Raw genomic sequence first — 26,053 nt, 5'->3', positions numbered from 1 at the left:
ACACTTTGGTTCAGAAATGTGTTACTGTACTTAAGTAGATTTTTTCAGCTATCTGTACTTTACTTGAGTACCTCAATTTTTGGATGACTTTTTAGTTTTACGTCATACATTTAAAAACAGTAATTTATATTCCTTACTCTGTAAAAAAAAAAAAAAAGACTTGTTACATTTTTCAACTTTAACCGATGATAACATCATTTAAAAAAAACCCACAAATAAATAACTCGAGAGATGTAAAGTCAACCATGTGTGAGATCTTGATTGATTGAGATGAAGCAAGATATTCGCCATCCTTGGCCTTGTTTAAGAGAATAGTTTGTTGTCAGCAGCAAGAATGAGTCATGGCAAATATGGTGGGGCTTGTGCCAGCCTCAAAACTTTCAGCTCGTGCTGTTCAAAAATTCTCTGAATAATCTGGAAAAAATTAAAAGAAAATACTCAGGTGTTTTTCACGCTGTTGTCATTAACTCATTTAGCTTTTTTTTCTTTGTCAGTTCACAGCAAAAAAATTGTTTTGATAGCATAAAAGTCAAGCCAACACTATCCATCCATCCATTTTCTGAGCCGCTTCTCCTCACTAGGGTCGCGGGCGTGCTGGAGCCTATCCCAGCTGTCATCGGGCAGGAGGCGGGGTACACCCTGAACTGGTTGCCAGCCAATCACAGGGCACACACAAACAGACAACCATTCGCACTCACATTCACACCTACGGGCAATTTAGAGTCTCCAATTAATGCATGTTTTTGGGATGTGGGAGGAAACCGGAGTGCCCGGAGAAAACCCACGCAGGCACGGGGAGAACATGCAAACTCCACACAGGCTCCACACACAGAGCGTCAGCCTCACAGTTGTGAGGACCCGGATTCAATCCCCGGCCCCGCCTGTGTGGAGTTTGCATGTTCTCCCCGTGCCTGCGTGGGTTTTCTCCGGGCACTCCGGTTTCCTCCGAAATCCCAAAAACATGCATTAATTGGAGACTCTAAATTGCCCGTAGGTGTGAATGTGAGCGCGACTGGTTGTTTGTTTCTATGTGCCCTGCGATTGGCTGGCAACCAGTTCAGGGTGTACCCCGCCTCCTGCCCGATGACAGCTGGGATAGGCTCCAGCACGCCCGCGACACTAGTGAGGAGAAGTGGCTCAGAAAATGGATGGATGGAAATATTCACTCATTTTGAATTTGATGCCTGCAACACGTTCCAAAAAACATTACATCACCTTTACTTTAGACAATACTCAATATGTCTTGGGAACTGAGGGCAGTAATTATTGAACAGAAAATTAAACGAGGGAATATTTGTAAAAAACAAAACAAAAAAAACAATAGTTTATTTAGCTTGTCTTTGTAATACATTCAATTGAATATGCTGTAGGTTGAAAAGGATTTCTATTTACAATTTACACAATGTTCCAACTTCTTTGGATTTGGGGTTCGTATATTATTGACGGTAAAATTTCATTTTTACTTTTGTACCTAAATACATTTCAGTCTGTACTGTTTTACTTTTACTAATTATCGGTGTTGAATCAGTACTTCTTCTTGTACCCGAGCCCTTTTCTACAGCGGTATCTGTACTTCTGGTTTAGAGTAAGAACGGAGTTAATATTTTTCCCACCTCTGGTTTTTGCACACTTTTATTAGGTTCCAGCTGTGAAGTGGTGCTGAATTTATGGGGTGGAACTGGACAAAATGCACTCCATTGATTAGTCAGCAGAGAATTGCTGAAGGGCAGCACGGTGTCACGAGTCATTATATCTCAGGTCTACATGAGATACAGTAAAGTCGGTAACACCTGCATACAACACAAATACAATATTTTTAATACCTCAAGGGCATATATATTTTATTATTCAGGATAGAAATATATAAATAAAAAATATGGAAATTATTTGTTTCTACTCTATTGATTTATATGTTTACATTTGACCTCTGGTTTGGTCCCAAGCTATACATAACAAATGGTGTTCACATATTGCATTGTATTATTTACAATCAAATTATAATAGTGTGAGGGTTACCTTAAGTTGACTTAAAAATAGTTAATTAAACTCCTTCACTGGTATGATAAAATATATGTCATTCTATGTAACTATTTTTAATACACCAATATGATTTGCAAGTTCCTTTCAAAGGATCCCAGGAGACTTTACAGCAAAGATTTTATTTGATTTTTTTTTATGAAAATTGTTGTTCTGGCCCCTTATTCTAATGTAAAATCTTGAGCAAAAGTTACAATTGTAGCTTTAAAGTGATAGATAAACTTCAGACAGTTATGGCATCTTGTATAAAAATTTATTTCTTATATGAATCGTCTGCGTTGTTTGACCAATAAATACTATAAATAGCTAGAAATTCATGTTGGTCCAGCAAACCTGAAAAACGGTGTGTCATTCCATACAGGAATCCATAACAGGATGAATAATACTTTATTGGGAGTTTTTTACGACTTTCAATAAAAATTCAGTTTAGATGGACACGTGCACACAAATGTTCCCCCACACACACACATACACACACACACATACACAAACAATTGCAGCCACACACACACTCGCTGGGAAAGAACATAAAAAGAGCACTAATGGGAAAAAGATGAGAGGGCTCCCAGTGAGCACACCCAGAGAGAGGAGGACAGAAAGCCGGCTGTTGGACACACTTACAGCTCTGGGATCAGATAAAAATGTTCAAATGTTCAATTGCTAAGATTAGCATCACGCTTTTGAGCCAGGCGGCTTGAGTTCTTCGAAAATACTGTCGCTGATAAATTAACTGCTATTTTCACCTTGTTGCTGATGATCTGCAGCAGGTTTTGTTTTTAAATTAAGTGAACAAATAACTTGTGCATTCAATTAATAAATATATTTATTGGGCCGAATAATTTTGACATCCATAGTTAAAATAATGTTTTGGGGCAAATAATTTAGAATTATTATATATAATTATTATAATTTATTTATTTTTATTAGATATGTGCACTTTATCTGACATTGGGTAAACAAGCAGAATTTCAAATAAATCTAATGCATCAAAAGAAATCTAAAAAAAACAAAAAACAATAATGCTCTGAAACACTTTTCTACAGGGTGCCATTAGTCGATTATCAATGATTTGTACATTCAATTGATTTATTAACACACTATTAAGACTTATTAAAGAAGTCTTAAGAAGTCAGAGTGACATATTGCTTGCAACATCGCAAGCTCGTATTTAGTTCTATACTGCAATGCCCATTTGTTAGAAATAAATTGCATTTAAATATCAGTTATATTTATTACACTTACATAAAAGTCCCCTTTCCAAATATTAATAACATTGTTATAACCAATATACAAATCCCTTATAAATTAAATCACCCTTTTTGTGACATGGTACCTAATGCTGATTTATGATTGACTTTTTCAACACTGTCAGACATTAATGTAACAGTATATTTATGACTGTGGTTGTGCTGCTGTGTTGTAGGAATGCACTGCATTATGCTGAGAGGTATTTATAATACATTATTTTCTGTACTTTACTGTGCTGTGCTGGAGAAACACTACCACTACTACTATTACTACAAACTACAACCATATAGTAATAAATATATAGTTAAATCAACAACTCTGTGCATGTTACGGCAAACTTTTGAAAGAGCTCTTTGTAATGACTCTTCTTAGAAGTTGCAGGTTTATCTAACGTTTTTGCGGCCTCATTATTATTATTATTATTACACTTTATCCTTCCAGGGCTAAAATGAAGTTATGGGATTGTTAAGCAAATGTATTTACTCTATGAGTAGACTATTTGGAATGTTTTCTTTGGACTACAGTATTGTCTGTTTTAAGCAACCTAGTCTGTAGCGTTTAATCATAGCATGTTATTTCGGTGTAAATCAGCAGTAGGGAGAACGGCTTACTGCTGGGAAGGAAAAAGTGTGTCATCTTGTTTATTTTCCTTTGGTTTGCTGTCTTTGCGAGCCCATAGGGTGAGATGATAACAGAAAAATATCACGGCGTCCACCATCCCTCACATGAAGGACTGCCCCCAAATCCGACAAGGGACCACAAGGACCTTAGAACAACATTTATCCACCAAAAGAGAGGAGCAAAACTTTCAGCCAGTGTGTTAATGATGGCTCACTGGTGATTCCCTCTCATGTTTGTTCAGATTTTGGTTTTGCTCAGACACACAGCCACAAATCAACTGCATGTCCTTTTTTTTCCCCTCTGTCTTTTTCCCCCTTCTTCTATGAAGTCTCATCTTCCAGCGTCACACTGACCACCATGTCTGCTCCCCACAGGTGGCTGAAGTATTCAAGTCTGTACTCAAGTAAAAAAAAAAAAATAAATTCCTCGTGTAAACATAAAGACTGGTAAAAGAAGTATTGATTAATTTACATAACGGTAAACAAGTACAAACTCTGAACTTAAGTACAAAATTTATATATATATATATATATATATTTATATATATAGACTTGGTACAACAAGGGGGGGAAAAAACCTCATCACACAAAATAGTTCTCCGCTTTGATAAACTCATGTAGTGATTGTACTGAGAAGAAGAGAAAACACTGGACACAGTGTCAAAACAATTATCAAATGATAACAAGTGAATTACCAGATAACTAGCAACCCTTCATTGCTCAGTGACTGTTTTTCTCAATGTCTTTATGTCTCGAAAGTGTTCTCTGTCAATTGACTGTCTGTTGTCGTACTAGAGCGGCTCCAACTCCCGGGAACAAATTCCTTGTGTGTTTTTTGGACATACTTGGCAAAATAAAGATGATTCTGATTCTGATTCTTAAGCTCTCAACCAATCAGTTTAAAGAAGTGACAATTAATCGGTTTCAAGAGGTAACAAGCCTATTTTGATTTTTTTTTTTTAAATGTAAGTAGAAGAAAGTAAAGATATCTGTTTTCAAATGTTGGGAGTTAAAGGCAAGAGTCATCACAAAAATAACATTAAAGGAAGCATTTGTAATTGTACTTCATTACTTCCCACCACAGCTGCTCCCTGACTTTTCTTGATATGTGCAACACTCGATTAGACATGCTTGTATGTTCCATCTTAAAGCAACAATAAGTTCTTCCATTTTCGTCATAATGCTTCCCCCGTCTTATGCCTGCTGTGTGTCCACTAAGACTGCGCATATTTGGACAGGTGTTCTATTATATACATTTGCTTCAAGAGCTTTAGTGTGCTATTTCATCGCTGTTTCATAAAGAGAAAGAGGCAGGATATCCTGACTGTTGATACGATATTCTGCATGTGTAATCCCTAACAATAAAAAAGTGTTTAGCACCAATTTTCCTTTATTTTTTAACTTTCCCCCCCCCGAGATTCAGACAACTGCGGCGGTCACATCTGGAAGACAGATGTAAAGTCCCAAAGCTTTGACTCTCTCGCTCCTTCTAACTCACTCTCTCTTCCTCATATCAGTTTTTTTCCCTCCTTCATCCCTCTCTTTGGGAAACATGAGAGCAGGGCTAATTCTCCCTCACTCTCCCTCGCTCCCTCCCACAAGGCCGGACCACCCACATTCGGAAACGCCTCGCCATTCCCGAGGAAGAGCTTCCAACTGAATGAGAATGAGAGATGTAAGGATGGGCCACGGCTGATGGTTTTAGCAGAGTATCAATTACATCATTGTAGAAGTCATAACCTGCTATTGTGTCAGGAGGAATGTCTGGCAAAGATGGTTCCCATTGCATCAGTAGTCGTCTGTGGAAATTATGTAGCATAAATCCCTACACCACAGCCATCTTTAGAGTCTCTTCATCCTCCAGTGTTTTCCAACTACCAGTAAACATGCATCTCAGAATATCAGATATCAACACATAGCCTTTGACTTGACATTGTTGGAGTGATCAAATTATTCTAAAAGTCCACCATCTTGACTCTCTAAAAACAAACATTATTGATTGTAATAGACAGAAATGCTGCCGTTGCATAGATAATCAGTTTCCAATCAGAGAGTTATTAAAATGTGTGATTCTTACTGCTGTGGTCAGCCCAAGCCTCCATGGGGCCCTGTAAGCAAAGTTTGAATTTGGGGCCCTCTATTTCTGCCAATCACAGGCGTTTCTCACCTGTTTTCTGGGGCACCCCTAAGGAAATGAATCCCAGCACCCCTAAAATTTGTGAGATCAAATATCTTTTCCCAACTGTATGTCATTTTTATACAATCATACACTAGTTCATTGAAACATCATATACTGTATTTACAACAGTACGTTTTTTTCAAAGTGATACCAGTGCGAGTATACACGCTTGAGTACTCACAGATACCGAGTACTGATACCACTAGTACTTGAGATACATCCTTGTGAGGATAAGCGGTACGGAAGACGACATCGACCCTTTCTTTCTTTCTTTCCGACGCACATGATGCTTCGCCGATGTGGCAAACTGCACCAGTGTGGCGCCAACTACTGGCAAGGAGGACTTACTTGATTTGTTTTTGTTTTTGTTTGCCTTAAGTGTTGGTGACTGGTATCGGTAGCCTTCACGAGTACCCGATACCTTGAAATAAGACTGGTATCGTCCTGATACCGATATCTAGTATCGGTACTCGCTCATCCCTAGTATTTGGTATTTTTACGACGAGGGGCCGGTTAAAAAAAAAAAGCACACTGTTCATATTTATGTAGAGGTACAGCTGTATCAAAAATAAGTTAATAGGGTTACATTGTTTGTTTTATAAATCCAATACATTCCTCTTTTGCTGTGGCTGAACATTTAAAGAAACCTTATCAGAGTCCATGGTTTAGTAGTAACAGACTTTCTCAAAAAGTGCTATGCTTCTCTTTCATATATACGTGCATGAAATTCCATTAAAATATACAAAACAGTGAAATTTATCTTCCCCGCGGGAGCTCAGCACTCCTAAACCCCCGATCCTAAAATCGTCCCTGCTGCCAATAATATTATTGATCATTTTTTTTTATTACTCCTTGAGGGATTATGATGAGTACTGTCTAATGAAATAAAAGCCAAATTATTATTAGACAAGATCGCACTGGTTGTTAATTTACACAACATTCAAAATGTTAAAGCAGTATTTAATATCACCTAAGCCTTTAAAAAACTGCCACAGTAAGAACAACAATAACAATCAGAGAACAAATAAATCACATAGAAGAGAGGCACCTAAAACAAGGTGACAAAATAAAAATGTAATACAATGTTAACTAATTAGGTCTTAACATAATGGTATATATGTAAAAAGGTTTGGTTTTTTTAAAATCACAATAAACTACCCTCATCCAAACAGTTGACTTGCTCTTGGGAACCGGTTGTGAGGTCCTAAGCAGGTGCTTAGTTTGCTTTTGCCATGGGCCACTCTGACTGTGGTTGAAGTTTATTCTTGTCCATATGTGTGAACGTGAGTGTGAATGGCTGCCACCCAGTCCAGTGTGTACTCCACCTCCAATTTGTCTGTGACCCAAATAAGGACAAGCCAAATGGATAGCTGGATACTTTACGGTAGCGTACAACTGAACTGCGCCATACGTTTTTCTCATATTTTCATCAACTTGTTAAGCTATGAGTGAATCCAAATATTAGGAATAGCTCTATAACTACAAACATAAAATATTAGCCATGTTGTTTGTTACATATACTCCCTCGTGGTGTCAATCAAAATTCAGTTTTGAAAGTCCGTTTCGAATATACTGTACTAGAACTCTTGTTTTGTTGTTTCTGTATTTGACTGTGTGCGTCTACCCAATATTGTGGCCGGTGAGCATTATGGCTCCATTTTAAAGGTTTGTGTCGCCACCACGTGGAGGTTTTCTACCAAAATGCATTTAAAATGTTACTAATACTTTCTCATGTTTTAGGAATTCGGAAAAATGTTCAGTGGTTCGCGGCACGGTGGCCGACTGGTTAGAGCGTCAGCCTCACAGTTCTGAGGACCCGGGTTCAATCCCCGCGGGGCCCCGTCTGTGTGGAGTTTGCAGGTTTTCTCCGGGCACTCCGGTTTCCTCCCACATCCCAAAAACATGCATTAATTGGAGACTCTAAATTGCCCGTAGGCATGACTGTGAGTGCGAATGGTTGTTTGTTTCTATGTGCCCTGCGATTGGCTGGCAACCAGTTCAGGGTGTACCCCGCCTCCTGCCCGATGACCAGCACGCCCGCGACCCTAGTGAGGAGAAGCAGCTCAGAAAATGGATGGATGGATGGTTCAGAAAAACATGAGAAATACAGATGTGTGTGTGTGAGTGAGAGAGAGAGAATCATATCTGATATTCATTTTCCAATTGCCAAGTTGTTGTAAAGTGATTTCCTTTCTTTTGGTGAACGTGTACCGGTATGTGTCCATTTTGTTCTGCAAAGAAATATTTTTCATTTTTTTTTGCTTCAGTTGCAATTTAGAATTTTGATTTTGGACTTGATGTACAATGGATCCGCAATTAATAAAGCATTTACTAAGACTTTATGAAGTTACAGAAAAGTAAAATGACTTGGACAACATTGGTTGACAAACTTGAAGGAAATGAAACTTGAACAAGGCAAGTAATCCAATCGTAATTGCTTTTATTAACGGCTTTTATCACGGTTAAAAACAGCAATGACATCATACAGTGTTGTCATTAGAAGCTGGTTTCCATGCTGCAACGGGTCGTGTCAGCTGCTGAGCTTAGTAATACATTTGTGTATGCTGAAACAGTGAAAGGACTTTAAGGTACAATGTAAGGCCTAATACATTATTTTGGCATCATATACTCCATAAATATAATATATTTATAATCCTATATATTATTTGCTTTTGTGTGTTTTTCTCCTGGTCACTTCGGTAGCCACAGAGCCCACAGTGGCACCCAGCACGCCTCCAATGGGCCCACCAACAAAGAGCCCGACCAGAGCGCCGAGCAACGCCTCCCTTCTCACCATAGCGGGCAGCCACTTCAACCATCCCAGCAACTTCTCCCAGAAGGCTCCGAGAGAAGAGGCAGCAGGAGAGGAAGGTGAGATCATGGAAGAGGGTAAAAATTCATGTAGGTCCAAATCTAAGTCTCCTATGCTCCTTTCTGCCTCTTCCAGGACTTCCTCCATGTCTTGATCAGTCACCTCTGAGTCCGCAATTGATGAAGGCCCCCCATGTGCTTCCTCCCTCCTCTGTCTCACTATTTCAACCTGCCTCTTCCTCACTTGTTGACTAACCTCCTGGTACAGAGGGCAGCTGAAGTGCTGAGCCTCGCTCTCTTTCACTGCCTGTTCAACTTTCTCCAGCATCTCCTCAACAGCTTTGCTCTCCTCCTGTTCTCCGCTGTGGGTCTCCAAGGCGTAATATCGACCGCCGCATCTTTCCAGCAGCATACGGAGGTCCTTGCGCCACGTCAGGAGGTAATCCTCCAACCTCTCGTCCTCATCCAGCTCGTCCATGTTGGTGAAGAGGATGATGGTGTTTCTGGTGACGGCAGAGGGACCTAACAGCTTCTCTAGGACATCAAGTGCTTTGGTCTCTCCATCGGCTGGCTGGTTCACAGGGACACACAACAAAAAAGCATGCGGCCCCGGGCTGGATAAAGTGATCAAGGAGGAGATGTGTCTTCTTCTTGCGTCTGCATCGCAGTCTGAACTGAACCAGTCTGGACTGGAGACAACCAGCACCTACACAAACAAGACCAAGGTCAGAGCTGGTTATGTACGCTTTTGCTTGAAAAGTATTGTGGAGACAATGATTCTGGTTGACACTGTCTGAGAGGTGTTAATGTGGCAATGTGTTGACTGTTGCGGTTGTAGTATGATGTGGTGTACAACTGCGCTGCATCCACAGGTTGCTAAATTGTGCAGGAATAGTCAGCCTCGATGAGGGAATGTTGGGAGAAAACTGCATCATTGCAGAATATGAGTATGCATGTGATTGGTTGATTCTGAACACAGCCACATCCCAGTTGTAAGACGAAGTGCACTTTTTTTTTTTTTTTTAAATACTTTATTTGAAATGGACATCACAAAAAGATTGGACACACCTAATGCACTGCTTTAAGTGTTTCAGCACAAGTGCTAACTCTCAACACTTGGGTTCTAGAATTTTTATAAGAGTACACAGATGTAGATACAATACTGACATGTTAATTAGATCTATTTGATATCAGTGCAATATAGAAAGATTGGAAGCCACTTTAAAGGAGAAGCCGCAGTGTCCAAAAGAAGTCTTGAACATTGCGTGTGTCGTGTCTCGGTCTTTCTTACCGGTCTGCCTGCAGTTTCCCCTCTGCGTTTACTACACTCTTGGTTGTCTTCCCCCTGATGGTCGTCAGGGAGGCCCAAGATGCTGCAGACCGTTGACCGCCCTCCTGTCCCGGTGCGGCCCAGCACCACCAGCCTCAACTCTGCGCAGGAGGGAGAAGCAAAGCGTTGGGCGTTGCTCACGCGTTATTAAAAGAAACAATCTGATGTAACGACCCGCAATCGAAAGAATAAAATCAAATACTGACAACTTGCGTGATATTAGCGGATATTACAGACATGTCAAAATGATATCCGAGTACCAGCGTCCCTTCACTTCGATAGTTGAAAAGGCATCATTACGCAAACTTTTCTAACGTCAAGCTAAGTCATAGCTTCTTTGTTTTTTGTCGTCGATGCAGCGGTTCAAATGTGACATATAAGTCGCTCGCTGTGACCGACCTGTTTGTGCATCAGAAGCGGACATGTCGAGCCGTTCACTGTTCACGTTCATTTAGCGAGGAATTAGTTGGGGACGTCGCTTCCTGATTCCTGCAGGATGACTCGCCCTCTGAATGGTCTTCTACCACATTTCGCCAGGGGGGCGCAACGCCGACCATTAAGGCTACTACTACTTTTTCTGACGACTTCTTAATTTTGCTTCCTAAATTTGAACACGGATATCTGTACTTTCTACTACTTTGTAAGAACAGGCTTGTTACCCCCCCCCCCCCCCAAACCTCTGTGAATTATGTGTCTCCGAGAGCATTAACAATGATGCAACATATTGGGAAAAGCAAAACATTCTCCTTTCATGGCCTTCAAAACAATTGTTTGGTGTCAGCTCCAAGAATGATTTGTAATGAATGCATTGTCTTGTCTCAGCTTGAAAACCACCAGTTTTGACATTCAAAACATCCATCCATCCATTTTATGAGCAGCTTCTCCTCACTAGGGAGCCTATCCCAGCTATCATTGGGCAGGAGGCGGGGTAGACCCTGAACTGGTTGCCAGCCAATCACAGGGCACATACAAACAAACAACCATTCGCATTCACATGTTGCCAGCCAATCACAGGGCACATACAAACAAACAACCATTCGCATTCACATGCACACCTACGGGCAATTTAGAGTTATCAATTAACCTACCACGCATGTTTTTGGGATGTGGGAGGAAACCGGAGTGCTCGGAGAAAACCCACGCAGGCACAGGGAGAACATGGAAACTCCACACAGGCGGGGCCAGGGATTGCATCCCGCTCCTCAGAACTGTGAGGCAGACGCTCTAACCAGTCGTTCACCGTGCCGCCACATTCAAAACATCTCCATCTAAACTGAAAACACAGGTAAGGTGTATTTTCAGTTATTTGTTAGTTATTTCACAATGTTCGCAAAGATATGGAGCATGTCTTGATAGAATGTCCAGTGATTTTTTAAAAAACATTTGTTCTACTGCACACATTGAGTTCTAACTTTTCAAAATGTTTGTGGTTAACAGCAAGAATAAATGACAATTAAAAAAAAAAGAAAGCAGCATGGTTTATTGGCTAATTACCTCTTGAATTAGCAATTGTAAATATAAAAACTGTTTTAAAAGCCCACAATTAAGACAATGTTGCTTCTAAGGGTGGCAATCAGCATTTTCAAATGTACAAAACAGCTGGGAGTGAAAACCTTTTTACATTGTTAAATGGGGGAAATGGTAAAATGAGAACTATATTACCTTATGTTAACACATTCACTGCCATTGACGGCTTTAGAAGTCAAATATCCATTTTAACTGGGAAGGCTGGCAGTGATTAATGACTAAAAGGTTGCAGATGTTCTTAACAAACCATTTAAAAAAAACACGTGCAAAAGCATTACCGTACACATTTAGTAGCATAAAAAAAGAATATTTCATACAAACCCACACTGTACAGCCACAATGAAACTAATTGGTAAGACTATTAACAATAAAATGTTTCTTTTAAAAGTCTAACAATGACAACATACATAATCTTTTTTTTTTTTTAAATACAATTTTAAAAACATGTTGGGACTAGAAGACTATAAATATTTTCTGTTGCAAAGTGTCAAAGGCTACTAAATAAAGTCCAAAATGCTTCTGTTCAGGGCCTTGACCTTTCACAGCAAAATTCCTCCAGCTTGCTTGGGGTCCGTCACTCACAGCCCAGGCATGATGTAGGCAATGTTGTCCAACGTGTTTGACTAACAAGCAAAACGATACCCTTGTTAGAAAACTGTGACTGTATAACACCCAAAGGACAAAAAATAAATAAAATGATGAAAACATTATAATAATAAAAAAAACTAGGCCAGCAGGTTGTAACTTTGTGTTGGCATGTTACAAAATATAAAATCTTTATTAATGTAATACTATACCAGCACATTTCGGGGACATCCATTTAACTGCGGTATTTGAGCAGTGAGACAAGTCAGAGGCCCCAGTGCGCACAAGATGGAATCAAGAAGCACAGAGAGGCTCCCAGACACCGCCACCATGCCCTAAAAAGCACAAACAAAATAAAGTTATTTAAAGTATTAAAATAAATACAATTTCGGGATGGTAATGAAATATGCTCTTTGCAAATACAGTACATTCAATCCTTTTCACATCTGCAAACATGATGTACCAGCAACCTAGGGCTGGGCCATTCATCAAAATTAAATTAAATTCATTTGGGAGAGACCCTTGAGAAGCAGCATTTCATTTTCGAAGGGTCCCAACATAAATACAGAAAATACAACAGTATACAAGAAACATATGGCTTTATCATTACCACATGCCCCACAACGGGATTTCGATTTTGACTTCTCATGATAAAAGTTTTTAGAATAGAAGAAAAACTATTAATATGCTGAATGGTGCGGTGTGTGTATGAAAGTTCCTGCATTTTGAAAGCACTCTGAATGCACCCGTTACTTGCAGTAAGCGTGTGACACGTTGTCCTGCCCTCCCTGAGCAAGCTTTAAGATATTTATTGACATCCCAGTTGAAGTTTTACAGTAAACTAACTTAAAAAAATAAATAAATAAAATAAAAAAATTAAAAAAAAAGAATTGCCGGTACACAAATTGCATATTTAAAAACAAGACATGCAGTACTTCATTTTAGAAACACTGCATGGTTAATGCTAGCACTCAATGAAAAACCCTATTGATCGGCTAGCAAAAATGAGCATTAGGGAGGGATTTACCTTCAAATAACGAATATTCACACACAAATTTTATAAAGTCACATACAGAAAGGTAATACAACAATCCTCAAGGACATATATTGTTCCTTTTTTTAATAGAATTTTCATCCATCCATCCATTCAATTTCCATACCACTTATCCTCACTAGGATCACGGCCGTGCTGGAGCCTATCCCAGCTGACTCTGGGCGAGACAAGGGGCACACCTTGAACTGCTCGCCAGCCAATCGCAGGGCACATACATACCAACAACCATTCACACCTACAGGGAATTTAGAGTCTTTAATTAACCTACTGTGCATGTTTTTGGAATGTAGGAGGAAACCAGAGCACCCGGAGAAAACCCATGCGGGCACAGGTGAGAATGTGCAAACTATACATAGGCTAGGCTGGATTTGAACCCACGGTCCTCAGAACCGTTGTCCTGTTCGGCTGTTTGGTCAAGCAGAATGGAAAATTATGCCGGAACAGTTATACTGTTTCACAGTGGAGTTTTTAAGCTTCCGCTGTGGTTTCTTAGTATTATAATTGAGGTTTATTGAGAATCAGACTTGATCACTCGAACAGAATAAAGTTTCTAGAAGGGAGAGAGAAACAAAGACAAAGCACTAATTGTAAACAGGATGAGAGAAGTAAATCATTACATTATGTACAAGAATGAAACATTAAATATGAGTGTTGCATAGGGCTGTAGTGCTACACCCTGTGAGGGAAGGACAGGACAAGATAGAACAGGACAAGGACAGGAAAAGAAGCATGCAGGACAAAGGTCGTGTACAAAGGCTGTACAAGTGAAGTGTGGTGGTATTAATTATGTAAGTTACAAAAGTCTACAGGACGAGAGTATAAATCAGGGGATACACAAGCGATTTGCATATTCATAAGTTATGTGTCGCAGTAAGTGCCCCCACACCCACATTAATCAGTGATAAGGTCCGATACTTTTCCTGGAGAGTGGGGTCTTTACCTGGCTTTAGTATTAACTCAATTGAAGCTGTGTTCATGTGGCTACGTATTCTACCTTTATCGTTTATCTCATTGACTGTTCTGAAAAATAGAGGCGCTAGTATTGACCATAAATGTTTAATGAATTCAACAGGGATTCCGTCTGAGCCAGGCGCCCGTCCCGGTTGCATATTTTTTAATGCGTTAAGTAATTCTGTGATGGTTAAAGGAACATCAAGTCTGTCTTTAATTTGTGTATATAATTAGGGATGTTTCGATCCTGAATAAGAGTTTCAATTTCTTTTTGATCTGGGTTGTTTGAAGATGCGTATAACCTGCTATAAAAATTTTAAACAATTTCATTTATTTATAGCGGTGACTGTGTACAGTTGCCGTTTGAATCTTGAATGCCTGGAAGTAATTACTTTTCTTTATTGCGCTGAACTTGGTTCGCAAGGAATTTTCCTGATTTATCGTACTCAAAGTTAGTGTATCTTAACTGTTGTTGTAGAAAATCTGTTCTTTTTGATAAGATAACGTCTAATTGCTGTTTTGCTTTTTGAAGTTGGTTTCTAAGCGCATCTATCGGATTAATTGCCTATTCTTCTGTGAGGTGTTTAATTTTTTCCTCAATTCCATTTTCCAATTTTTGTTCTTGTTTTTTCTTATACGAAGAATATGATTTGATTCGACCTCTCAAAACAGCTTTCCCGGTTTCCCACAACAGACATGGGGATATGGTTGGGGAGTCATTGAATTTCAGAAACTCATCCCATTCCTTCCTCACGAAAGAATCTAAATATGGGTCCTTCAATAGGGACGTGTTGAAGTGCCATGTTGGTGGGGGTCCCAAATTTAATTCAACTTTTAGATTGAGAGAAATTGGTGCGTGATTGCTGATGATGATGATTGATGTATTTTGGGAGTAATTCTTTGAGCTGCCGAATTGTTTGCAAGAAAGAAATCTATTCTTGAGAAAGAGCGGTGAACTGATGAGAAAAATGTGTATTCTCTTTTTGTACGGTTTTTCAGCCTCCATATGTCAGCAAGACCAAAGTAGTCCATATACTGCTATAATATATTGGGGCATTGTGGCTGATTGCTATTTTTGAGATTTGAGCGATCTATTAGGGGATTTAGCATAAGGTTAAAATCACCTCCCATAATAATTGTAGAATTGGCTGACAAGCTAATTAACAAGTGTGAAAAGAGCAATATTCTTTCTAAACTGTGAAAAACGAGTTATATGAATAGTTTGCCACTTTTTTCTTCAACTTTTTATCTTAATGTGAATCTCCCAGCGTGCACCACACTGCCCCTAAGAGGCCAAGGCACGCATAGCAGGTATTTATTGTTTAGCATTTTATATTTCTATTATTTTAATATATTATTTTACTTGTTACTAATTTATTTTCTGGTTTGTCTTTTCAGTTATATACTACATTTTTAAATCAGTGCATATTATTTTTTCCACAATCGTCCAGCCCTACAGCAATCTGAGACATAATAAAGGTTTTAGGGTTGAATGATTTGTGAGTCACTGAAAACGTGTATCAAATATCATCATCATTATGACTAGTTTTCTACAGTGAGAAAATAGCAGTTAAGAAAAAGATCAAACGAGAGCGCACACAGACTAGGCCAGAGGTCCTCAATAGTTGGTAAACGGATAATGTTGTGCTTTGAAACAAGAAAACAGCAAAGCAGACATGGTTAAAGATGTTCAGTTGTTTAGATTGTTTATTGATTAGTCATACCACATGCAGCAATTAAAAACGTTCATTTATTTTTGTATTTAGTTTTGGTTTGGTTACCACAGATTTTCAACAGCATTGTTTTAAATGCAAACATGTATTTAATGTTTAATTAGTCCTTCCAGTCCACTGTGAAAATAAAGAATTATCTTTTTCATTTTATTCCGACACATACTTGGTGACGACTTAATTGCATTACAAATGCATGCTAATTATTATGATGACCTTGACTTGAGATTTTAATGAACACCTCTTTACCCGTCAACCGAGAGCACTGAACTACCAATGTGTATATGCCTACTGGCGTAGGAACCCACCTCTGTTTCCTGGAGCCGGTGGCCAATCAGGGACAGGGACTCACCGAGCAGCTGCAGGTGAGCGGCTGCATCGATAGGATCAACATCGGGGACTCGTGCAGGAGAAAGGGAGACAGTGGCTGGTGCTCTGTTGGGTGACACCATACCTGCTTTGGCTAAGAAACAAGATATGGTCATGAGAACGACAACTTCTTTCATCAAGAGTCAAGTTCCAGGCAAGAGTTAGTGATACATGTGCAGTACCTTTGCCTTTGCTTTCATTAGAGCACTTGTGTTTGACTGTGGTAGCCTCAGCCTTGTTCTGTTTGTGCTGCAGATACTGAGCTTTCTGCCTCCAAAACTGCAGCGGTAACACAAGAAACAGTTATGACACAAACAGAGACAACATAAGGCTGCATCTTTTCCACATTACAGTTTTGGTCAATGTTATTGGCACCCATGATCTTTGACAAATAGCACCTGGACAAAACACACAAAAGTCAGGCAAACATTCCCAAGGTGGATGAGGCCAATTCTTTTGGGGCAATGCACAACGTTTTGTATATAGCAACGAAATGACTCCCATTGGGGGTTGTGGGGGATACTGTAATGACAGTATGAGGATCTATCAGTATTATTACGATATCACTAAAAGAAATGGAAAGCAAAACATTACAGATACACCTAAAGCATTGAAACAAGTTATATTTTGAATACAAACATATTAAATCAGAAGCCCCTACTTTTAAACGTAAGAAAACAATCACCCCAAAACATTTTCATGAAGGAAAGATCCACAACAAACAGAGACATAAATGTCTTCTCTTTTTGGTCACATGAATGTAAACGGGAAGGTTTGCTATATAGACTTGCGAGTGAAAAGTGAGTAAAGCACCACAAATACTGTATATGCTACATGGTGCAATACTAGCCTTTGATGATGACTGTAATAATTAACTGGACAATCTAGTAGGATACAGTGAATTCCTGTTACATTCCAGACCCTCCCATGAATGGTAAAAGTCTGCTAGAGAGCTTAGATTTAAAATAATTTACCTCCCACATGCTTTAAAAACATTTAAACATTTAAAATGTAGTTCAAACTGCAAGCATAAAATGTACAGAAATACAGTGCGCATTGAAGTGTCTTTTGTGTAGTAAGTATCTGTAAGTGCCTTTAAGAAGCAGGGCTTGGTGGGGTGATATGTGATGTCCGGGCATGAGCTGTGTCTGATAGCAGCTCCTGCGTGACAGTGAAAGTGTTTGTGTGCGCGAACGTTAAATCGTGATCTAGCGGAACACTGCATATAAATAGCAGAGTACACGACTGGAACACATTATCCACATTCACGCAGTGAAAAGAAAATGCTAGCATGCTAAACCGAAGATGTTTCCATCAACAGTCTTGATTTTTCTGGCCGTAGTTTGTCACGATCTTGGCTTGTCTCGGTCTTAGTCTTGACTCGGTCTGGACTCCCAAATTTCTTGGTCTCTGTGAGTTCTGGTCTCGGGCAAAGTCTTGGTCTCTGATAGTGTTGTCTTGAGCACAACACTCATAGGTAGGTAAACCATGGTTAAATACAAGAAAAAAGTTTCTGAAGAAAACAGTGTTTAATGCTATGTAAACTACATTAAAAACAAACATCTCTCACGCGTCACAGAGGACAGTTTGTGATCGTGTGTGAAGATGGTAGTGATGTTTTACAGCCCGGATGTGATGACACTGTGCATAGGTTCAGGAACAAAAGTCCCATTAACCAGGTAAAATAAATATTTTGACTATTATTTTGCAAATATATCAGAATCAGCTTTATTGGCCAAGTATGTTGCCTGACACAAAAGGAATTTGTCTCCAGTAGTTGGAGCCGCTCCAGTATGACAACAAACACCCAGTATGACAAAATATACATTTAGGACATAAAAAACACAATTATGGAGAGCCATCAAGTAATGAAAGTGTACCACTAGTGTGGTGATGCTAATATAATGCCATTGTGCAAATGATGCAGTCATCATGCAATTTAGAGCAATTTAAAGTGACTAATAGTGCAATAATCTGTTTTTGATGTTGGGTGGAAAGTCCCTCATTGATTTTCCATTCAGTTGTAAAGTGGTCAAGTGGATAGCTAACGGTCAAGGAAGCCGTGGTGTTTGTTGGAGGCAGAATTATTTGAGTGAGAGGCAAAATGTTTCTTCCATCAGTGAGAGGAGAGAGTGAGAGGCAAAATGCTCTTCCATCAGATGGCAAAATGTCACTCCTCCTCCCACATTCCCAAAACAATGCTCCATTTGGTTGACTGAAGAGTGTAAATCAGTGGTGTCAAACTCAAATTCACAGTGGGCAAAATTAAAAATCGGGACGTCGCGGGCCAAACTCAATATTTAATGAAAAATCACTGCGATGTGCATGTTTCCCTTCTCTACAGATATGTAGCGTTAAAGTTTATCATATGACAACAACCTTACATTTTGCTTAAACACTGAATCTGGAATAAACAAACTTTGATATTATAAACACAGAAAGACATCAGTGGTATTTGTTGTTTTGTATTTAAGTAAATAACATGAATTCTTCTGTCTCCCCATCTTCTATTTATCTATCTCCAACTACCTCTCATTTTTATGTAAATCTTATTGCAAAGGTCAACAACAAAACAACCCAAAAAAATAAGAATGTCCATCAATAAAAATCCAAACTTCAAACTATTAACAGTCGTTAATCATCATCGGAATTGATGAAGGGCATTAAAAAAATAACAATAATTCAATTATGTTATATTATTTGTTACAGCCACGTTGCTCTGCACAAGACAAACAGGTCTGTCTTTTATTTTAGTGAACAGAAAATCTCCCTCCCACGTGTCTTGGAAGTTAACATTTTTCCATCTTTCGTTTGGCTATTTTTGGGAAGGAGAAGTGTAAATTTGCTCGAGGAGACTGGTAGCATAGTTGCTAACGGCTGCAACAGAAAGGGAAGGGGCGGTTGCCGGTCTAGACTGATGGGCCAACACACTAGCAAAGCATTCTGGGATTTGTAATATTAGAGGCGCATGTGCTATATACTGGCGGGCCAGCTCTAATACACATTTGATATGGTCTTGTAGGCCAAATATAATTACATCGTGGGCCAAACTTGGACCCCAGGGCAGAGTTAAGACATATGGTGTAAATTGTGTTACAATTATTCAGTGTGAATGGTTTGCTTTGTTTGTGCCCTGCGATTGACTGGCAACTAGTCCAGCTGTACCTCACATGTCCCCCAAAGTCACCTGGGATAGGTTCTAGTGACCCTAATGAGGACAAGCGCCATAGAAAGCCTTTTTATTATATTCTGATTATATACATTTGGCACATCAGATTGTGTACATTATATTTAAATTTAAAAAAACAAGGGTGCCAATAATGGTGGCCAGTACAAATAAAATAAAATAAAATAAAATAAAATAAAATAAAAAGGACAACTCGCCAGTTTGTCTTTTTCCGGCATCCTCTTCCATACCTCTCCCAACTTTTTGCTTAGTTCACCGAAAACTGCAGGGTAGAAATACACACATTCTTGCCTTATACATATGAGTGTTATTACAAGAAAGTGATACTGTCTTCAACAAATGGTATACCTAGTCCTGGCTGCTCAGCAGTTATGTTAACTCTATACTCCTTGCAAAACACCTGATATGCAGATGCACTCTTCTTCTTGGGCTGAATGAAGACAAGAACCAAGCATGTGACAGTCAAGGCAGCAATATACGTAACGTGTATGCAGAACAAAATGTGGATCATCATTTGCTGTGCAATCTCATGAGCTCTAATATATTAGATTACATAACCTTTATTTGGTAGAATGAACAACATTTCAGCAGCAATAGTGGTTACAGGAAATTTAAAAAAATAAAAAAGGCTCAAGGGGGACACAAAATGTACCCGCTGTATGTGGTCAAGCTCATTAACATAATGTACTTGACTGAACCTGTACACGGTGCAGAGGAAGTAAGAGATTAACACAGTGCTTCTCAAATCACCCAGTCCGGACTTGGCGCTCTTCGCCACGACTTTGTAAACAGCAGCAGATTTGCTTCCTGGAAGTTTCTCTCATGCTAAGTTAATAAAATACTAACACATGAGCTGTATCAAAAATCCTTGCTGTACAGGACTACATTACAGGACGAACGTCAACGAGGTCATCGTTTGCACCGCACACTATATCGTATACTTTTAAGCTATATTTGGCTTTTACAATAGTATACAGGCAAGTCCTAACTTAGAGTTGCTTGCCTTTAGTGTAATACTACTGTGTGCCGCCACATGCCGAGAAGCACTGAGGTCTTCTAGAAGAGATGCAGTCTAATTAAGAGCAACAAGAATAGGACGCCTCTTTAGTGTAATACAGTACCACATCTTGCCATTTTATTATTTATTGTTACCAAAGAGCAAAGACAATACAGTTGAACTCACTTATAATTACATGTATTGCTCTGTGACAGAAACTGCTTTCCTGGACACCAGAGTGCAAGTAAACATTACATCAAAAGGAGAAATAGACTCATTAAAGAAAGGGTTCCAGAAACTAAAAATTAACTCGAGTCAAACAAGACATTTGATTCTCTACAAGGGAAGATGGGGAAAACCTATCCATGTTAAGAAGCCCTATATTTGCACTATGAGATTTTTTCCATGCCTTTTATATCTACTATATGCCAGTGAGCATTGTTGTATGCCCGGTATGTGTTGCTGCGCCGTGTGTGTTAAAGTGGCAGTTGTTTAAACATTTGTAATTACTGTAACAGTGATGCTAATTTCAGTTAGTCTGTCTATGGCGTTTCACATGTGTTAGACAAAATTGCATGGTTTTGTTAAACATTCCAGTCTTCTAAATATTTTCGACAATGTTTTTCTCATCATTTATACAGTACACTTTAAGTGTAGGGAATGAAAAAAAAACAGCTTGAAATAAGCAAACAATCTATGAAGGCGAAGAGTCTTCGTTTCCTCAAAATTATGTCATACAAAAGCGACCATGAGAACAGGCGCGAAGGAATAATTTAGAAAGTGTGTAATGTATTAAGTTTAAATGTACTTAACAGGTATGGGAGGGGTAAAACTATTTAAAACGTTATATGGCATCTCTATATCACAGATTTTCACCTATTGTGGGAGGGTCTGGAATGTATTCTCCACGATAAACAGGAGTTCACCTTATTTGAAATTGTCAGAGGTATTCGTATGGCATTATTCTTAAAGAAGTTTTATTATTTTTCCATAAAGTTCTTGACTGTCATTAGCTTGTGCAAGTGTGCCTAATGTTGCAAGCCAACTCAAACGTCATCATGCAATGGGAGGCTTACCTTATCTTTATCCTTGTCATGCTTCTCCCGATCTTTTTCCTCTTTCTTCTTCTTCTTCTCCATCGCCCCATCACTGCCTTGATGGTGGTGTGTAGGGATGGGTGTGCCCATCGCATACATCGGCCCAACAGTACTGTGAGAGACGGTGGGATGGGAGTTGCCATGGCTCTTTGAAGAATCTGAAGAATAACAATGAAGGATTAAAATGCTGTTTTCGGACATGCATAGTACACACGGGAACACACACAAACACATATGTATATATAAAAGCTATAACACCTCCAAACCCTTTGTTGTGCTTCTTGTCCTTCACACTCTTATCCTTGTCTCTGTCTTTCTCTTTGTCCTTTTTCTTCTTGCTTTTCTTGCTCTTTTTCTTCTTTTTTGACTGGTGCGTATATGAGTCATCTATAACTAGTTCGCCCGCCTCCAGCTCTCCTCCCGACGACGAGCTGCCTTCGCCCATGCCGCCTCCATAATGACCTTGGCAGAGAGCACAACATTGAACGTTCAGTTACAAGTAAAGTATGTTAATTTGGAACTACAAGGTTGCATCATTGTGAATGCAAACCTTTGTATTGTGGAACTACTAAAGTCAAAAACACCCCGTGGGCCATTTTTTTCTGTTTTCAAAGCATTTTTCCACTGAAGAACATTTAAACAATCCAGGTAAAAACATTATTAACCATAAAGGCTAGGGCTTAAGTAACTTTTTTTTATTTTATTTTTTTTAAACCTGTCCTGTTCAGCTGCATGGGCTTGCAGAATGGTGGATCTGTATGCCTTTAGTGCTGGAACAGTTTTGCTGGCCAACAGGGGAGTTTGAAATAAGTAACATTTGTGTTAACTGTCTACAGAGAAATAAACCACCATAATACAACCAAATTAAGTAAATGTTTGATGGCCCCAGAGAGGATAGTGCCAAAGTCCAGTCAACTCGGATCACACTGGTTAATGTGCTCGGTCCATTAAAAATAAATAACTATCTTAATGTTGGTGAAAATAATTAAATACACTATTCACAAAAGGTTAGGGATATTCAGATTTAGAAAAGGAACTTAAAATGCAATTTAACCCTTAACCCGTCCCCTAGTCACAGTTTGAGAGTCTGAGTCAAGTCACTCGTGTGTCTTAATGAAAAGTATAATGATGAGTCCATGCAGCATTGTGTGTGGTGGGAGAGTGTGTGACTCTGCTTAACTACAGACAACACTAGTGCCTCGTCAAATAATATTTTTTTTTGTTTGTCAAAAAATAATTCACACGTTGTTAGACTTCCATTTGAAGGTAAGTCATTTAAATCCATTATATTTACTTACCTGTTGGCTTTTGAACTATTGCATACAAACCGAGGATATCTGCGGTTTTTTTTTCTCTTTACGTTGCTATGATCCATCCATCTATCCATCCATTTTCTGACCCGCTTATCCTCACAAGGGTCGTGGGAGTGCTGGAGCCTATCTCAGCTGTCATCAGGCAGGAGGCGGGGTACACCCTGAACTGGTTGCCAGCCAATCGCAGGGCACATACAAACAAACAACCAGTCCCACTCACATTCACACCTATGGACAATTTAGAGTCTTCAATCAACCTACCATGCATATTTTTGGAATGTGGGAGGAAACCGGAGTGCACGGAGAAAACTCACGCAGGCACAGGGAGAACATGCAAACTCCACACAGCCGGGGCCGGGGTTTGAAGCCCGGTCCTCAGAACTGTGAGGCAGACGCTCTAACCAGTCGTCCACCGTGCCGCCAGTTGCTATGATGCATATCCAAATTGTAACACAATTCTAGTACTTGGACAGGATTTACACTGCACGGTTTGAACAACACAATTCCGTTCCTTATTTATTTTTGGCACAATTTGGTAGGTGATCACACAGCCATGTTATAATGATGGCCACCTAAGTAAAAATGGATGCCATATAATTAATGTGCTCTTACCTTCCACTTCCACCTCTTTGCCCACTACCGGCAGAGGATCTCGACTGTGTTGTAGCTTCTTCTTGGGGGACTTTGACACCTGTAACCGCTCTCTATCCTTCTCTTTCTTGCCACTTACTTTGGATGAGTGGTGTGTTACTGGGTTACACTCAGTTTCCTCTTTCTCTGGTGACATAATCAGTTTCATTTTTAGCCCATCAGCCTCCCGTAATGTTAAAGGCTCCTCTTTGAGGGATCCACCGTGGAATAGCGATGACTTTGAGGAAGATGAGGAGTGCTTCTTGGAGGAAGCTGACGATGATGATGAAGACATGGGGCGGGAATGAGAAAGAGAGTGGCTCCCTTTGTTTCCACTGCTGCTGCCCTCCCGCTTACGGTCTTTTGAGGAGTGTGAGGACAACGAGGGATAAGAGGGTTTTCTGTGTAAATTGGGACTGGGGTCAGATCCTGTGGCCAGGGGAGAGGTGATAGCTTGCAGAAGACCCATTGCTGTATCTGCTGGGTGGGACGATGAAGGGGAAGAGAGAGTCGGAGAGCGGTCGGCAGATTTGTGCTTCTTCTTATGGATGGGGTGGCCTGAGCCTTCATGTTCTAATAAGTCACACAGAGGCACAGTATGAATATGCCGTATTGCCTCAAATGGCAACCCCTACTTTTACAGACGCAGTGTCTCATTGTGTTGTTAGATCCATCAACTTCAACTAACCTCTGTAATAGTAGTCATCACTATATTTCTTCTTCTTTTTGTGTGAGTCACCTCCAAGCATGAATAGCTCTGAATCCTAATGTGTAATGACACATGTAAAAAAACACAAAAGTTAAAATCTGTACCAACCCAAAAAAGATATAATGCCCTCTGTAATATTTTGCAAAGATCTGGTTACAAAAATTCACCTTTGGGCGTTTCTTGGAAGACTTGCGGACCTGAGCTGCTATCTCTTCCTCCTCTCGCAGAAGATCTTTGTATGACCTCCTCTTCTCCCTCTGGCTACGACCAGCGACAAGACCCCTCTCTCCATCTATCCCAACATCTAAAACATTTTCAATTTTTATAAACATTCAACACAAGACCAGTAAGTTTTTAAAACTACAGCTTTGGACATAAACAATCACTTAACAGTAATTAATCAAGATCTAAAACAGTGATTCCCAACCAGAGTGCCGTGGTATGTTAGTGTGCCATGAGAGATAATCATGGGTGTAGCGGGGAGTTATCCAATTTCACCTAATTTATCTGAAAATTATGTTTATTAATTACAAATATGTGGTTGTTACTTGTTAATGTATCTATGACAATGGCATAGTGAGAGGGCAGAACACTTAAAATGCTCTTCCATCAGATGGCAAAAAGTACAAGTGTGTATCCACCTGCCACTCAAATAACTCCTGCGAGAATATCAGCTATGTCTTAAACTAAACAGATTGACATTTCACAGAGTGTGTAAATATGTTGAGTAAATTGAGACACGATAATTACTTCAGAATTCGCACTCGGTTTTAAATGAGATTTTTGTTTTGTGGCGACTGGAGTCGTAAAAGTTTTGTAATATAAAATTGGTGATTTGGCTCAATAATGGTTGGGAAACTGGTCAGTAATGCATTTTATAGTCATGTAAAAATATCATTACCCATTTCGCCTTTGTTCTTGATCTCTTCAAAAGCCATTGCTATTCAATATATAATTCATCTACGATGTGGCAGGCAGGATAAAGGCAGGATGTGGACCTGTGTAAATATTGATAAGCAAGTTGGGTGTTCAATGTTTCAATAAACATAGCCCAGTACTAACAATGCATGCATGTAATTTATTAGCCATTAACAACTTCTTTGGCTCACCTACAACATTGCACAGATATTACATTACAGACACCAAATTCAGTTACATTATCAGCTCGTGAAGATAATTGTCACACAGAGCAGTCCACCAAACACAAGCGTGCTTGCTAAAAGACTCACGTTGGGGTTGATTTTAAGGATACCATGTCCTCGTCGGTCACCTATAGGAGTACAGACAGTGACAACTTAATTTCCCGCCTACTTTTCGTAACGTTACACAAACACACCCCTTCTCTCATTTATTGACCACCCGGCTTCCCGTTCCTTGGCATTTCCACCACTGCGACGCTCCATGCCGTGAGTGGGCTCGTCTTTCCGGCGTAATAGTCTCACGACAGCCCGGTGCTTTCGAGATAGCGAGGCCGCAGTGTCCATTTACAAAGCATTATAATCACGCAAACGTGCATCCAGCTACTCTCATATCTTCACCTTCAATATTGCTCTCGTCTTCATTTCAGAAACTAGCAGGTCAAGGAAAGTATGTTTTACAAAATGAATTACCTCAATTGGGTCTCCAAATTACGCGGGCCCGGTCGCCATCTTTATCCCGACGAACAACAATACGTCTGC

The 26,053-nt window shown here is 39.6% G+C and overlaps 2 protein-coding genes across 3 annotated transcripts; both read right to left on the bottom strand.

Annotated features, from left to right (window-relative positions):
• Nucleotides 1–8,519: 8,519 nt before the first annotated feature.
• si:dkeyp-69e1.8 (uncharacterized protein LOC100001340 homolog) lies at nucleotides 8,520–10,842 on the bottom strand. Its single transcript, XM_061700915.1, has 3 exons — nucleotides 10,625–10,842; nucleotides 10,187–10,326; nucleotides 8,520–9,601 (listed from the first exon to the last, which is right to left on the bottom strand). Exons 1-3 carry the CDS (start codon nucleotides 10,674–10,676, stop codon nucleotides 8,747–8,749), a joined length of 1,047 nt encoding a protein of 348 aa, XP_061556899.1. The 5' UTR covers nucleotides 10,677–10,842; the 3' UTR covers nucleotides 8,520–8,746.
• An 848-nt stretch (nucleotides 10,843–11,690) lies between these two features.
• Nucleotides 11,691–26,046, bottom strand: hmgxb4a (HMG box domain containing 4a). 2 transcript variants are annotated; one of them, XM_061701192.1, is made up of 14 exons: nucleotides 25,985–26,046; nucleotides 25,604–25,644; nucleotides 25,276–25,372; nucleotides 24,542–24,678; nucleotides 24,354–24,429; nucleotides 23,648–24,238; nucleotides 21,981–22,184; nucleotides 21,702–21,880; nucleotides 19,977–20,058; nucleotides 19,826–19,890; nucleotides 16,624–16,720; nucleotides 16,381–16,535; nucleotides 12,550–12,672; nucleotides 11,691–12,375 (listed from the first exon to the last, which is right to left on the bottom strand). In XM_061701192.1, the coding sequence occupies exons 3-14, from the start codon at nucleotides 25,310–25,312 to the stop codon at nucleotides 12,331–12,333; spliced, it is 1,791 nt and encodes a 596-aa protein (XP_061557176.1). In that variant the 5' UTR covers nucleotides 25,313–25,372; nucleotides 25,604–25,644; nucleotides 25,985–26,046; the 3' UTR covers nucleotides 11,691–12,330. The 2 variants fall into 2 exon arrangements, with proteins under 2 accessions (XP_061557176.1, XP_061557177.1); XM_061701193.1 differs by lacking the exons at nucleotides 19,826–19,890; nucleotides 19,977–20,058.
• Nucleotides 26,047–26,053: the final 7 nt, after the last annotated feature.

Source organism: Phycodurus eques, chromosome 16 (assembly GCF_024500275.1).
Source record: "Phycodurus eques isolate BA_2022a chromosome 16, UOR_Pequ_1.1, whole genome shotgun sequence".
Classification (NCBI taxonomy): Eukaryota; Metazoa; Chordata; class Actinopteri; order Syngnathiformes; family Syngnathidae; genus Phycodurus; species Phycodurus eques.
The sequence above is the reverse complement of the archived record's forward strand: the minus strand, read 5'-3'. Positions and strand labels throughout refer to the sequence as shown.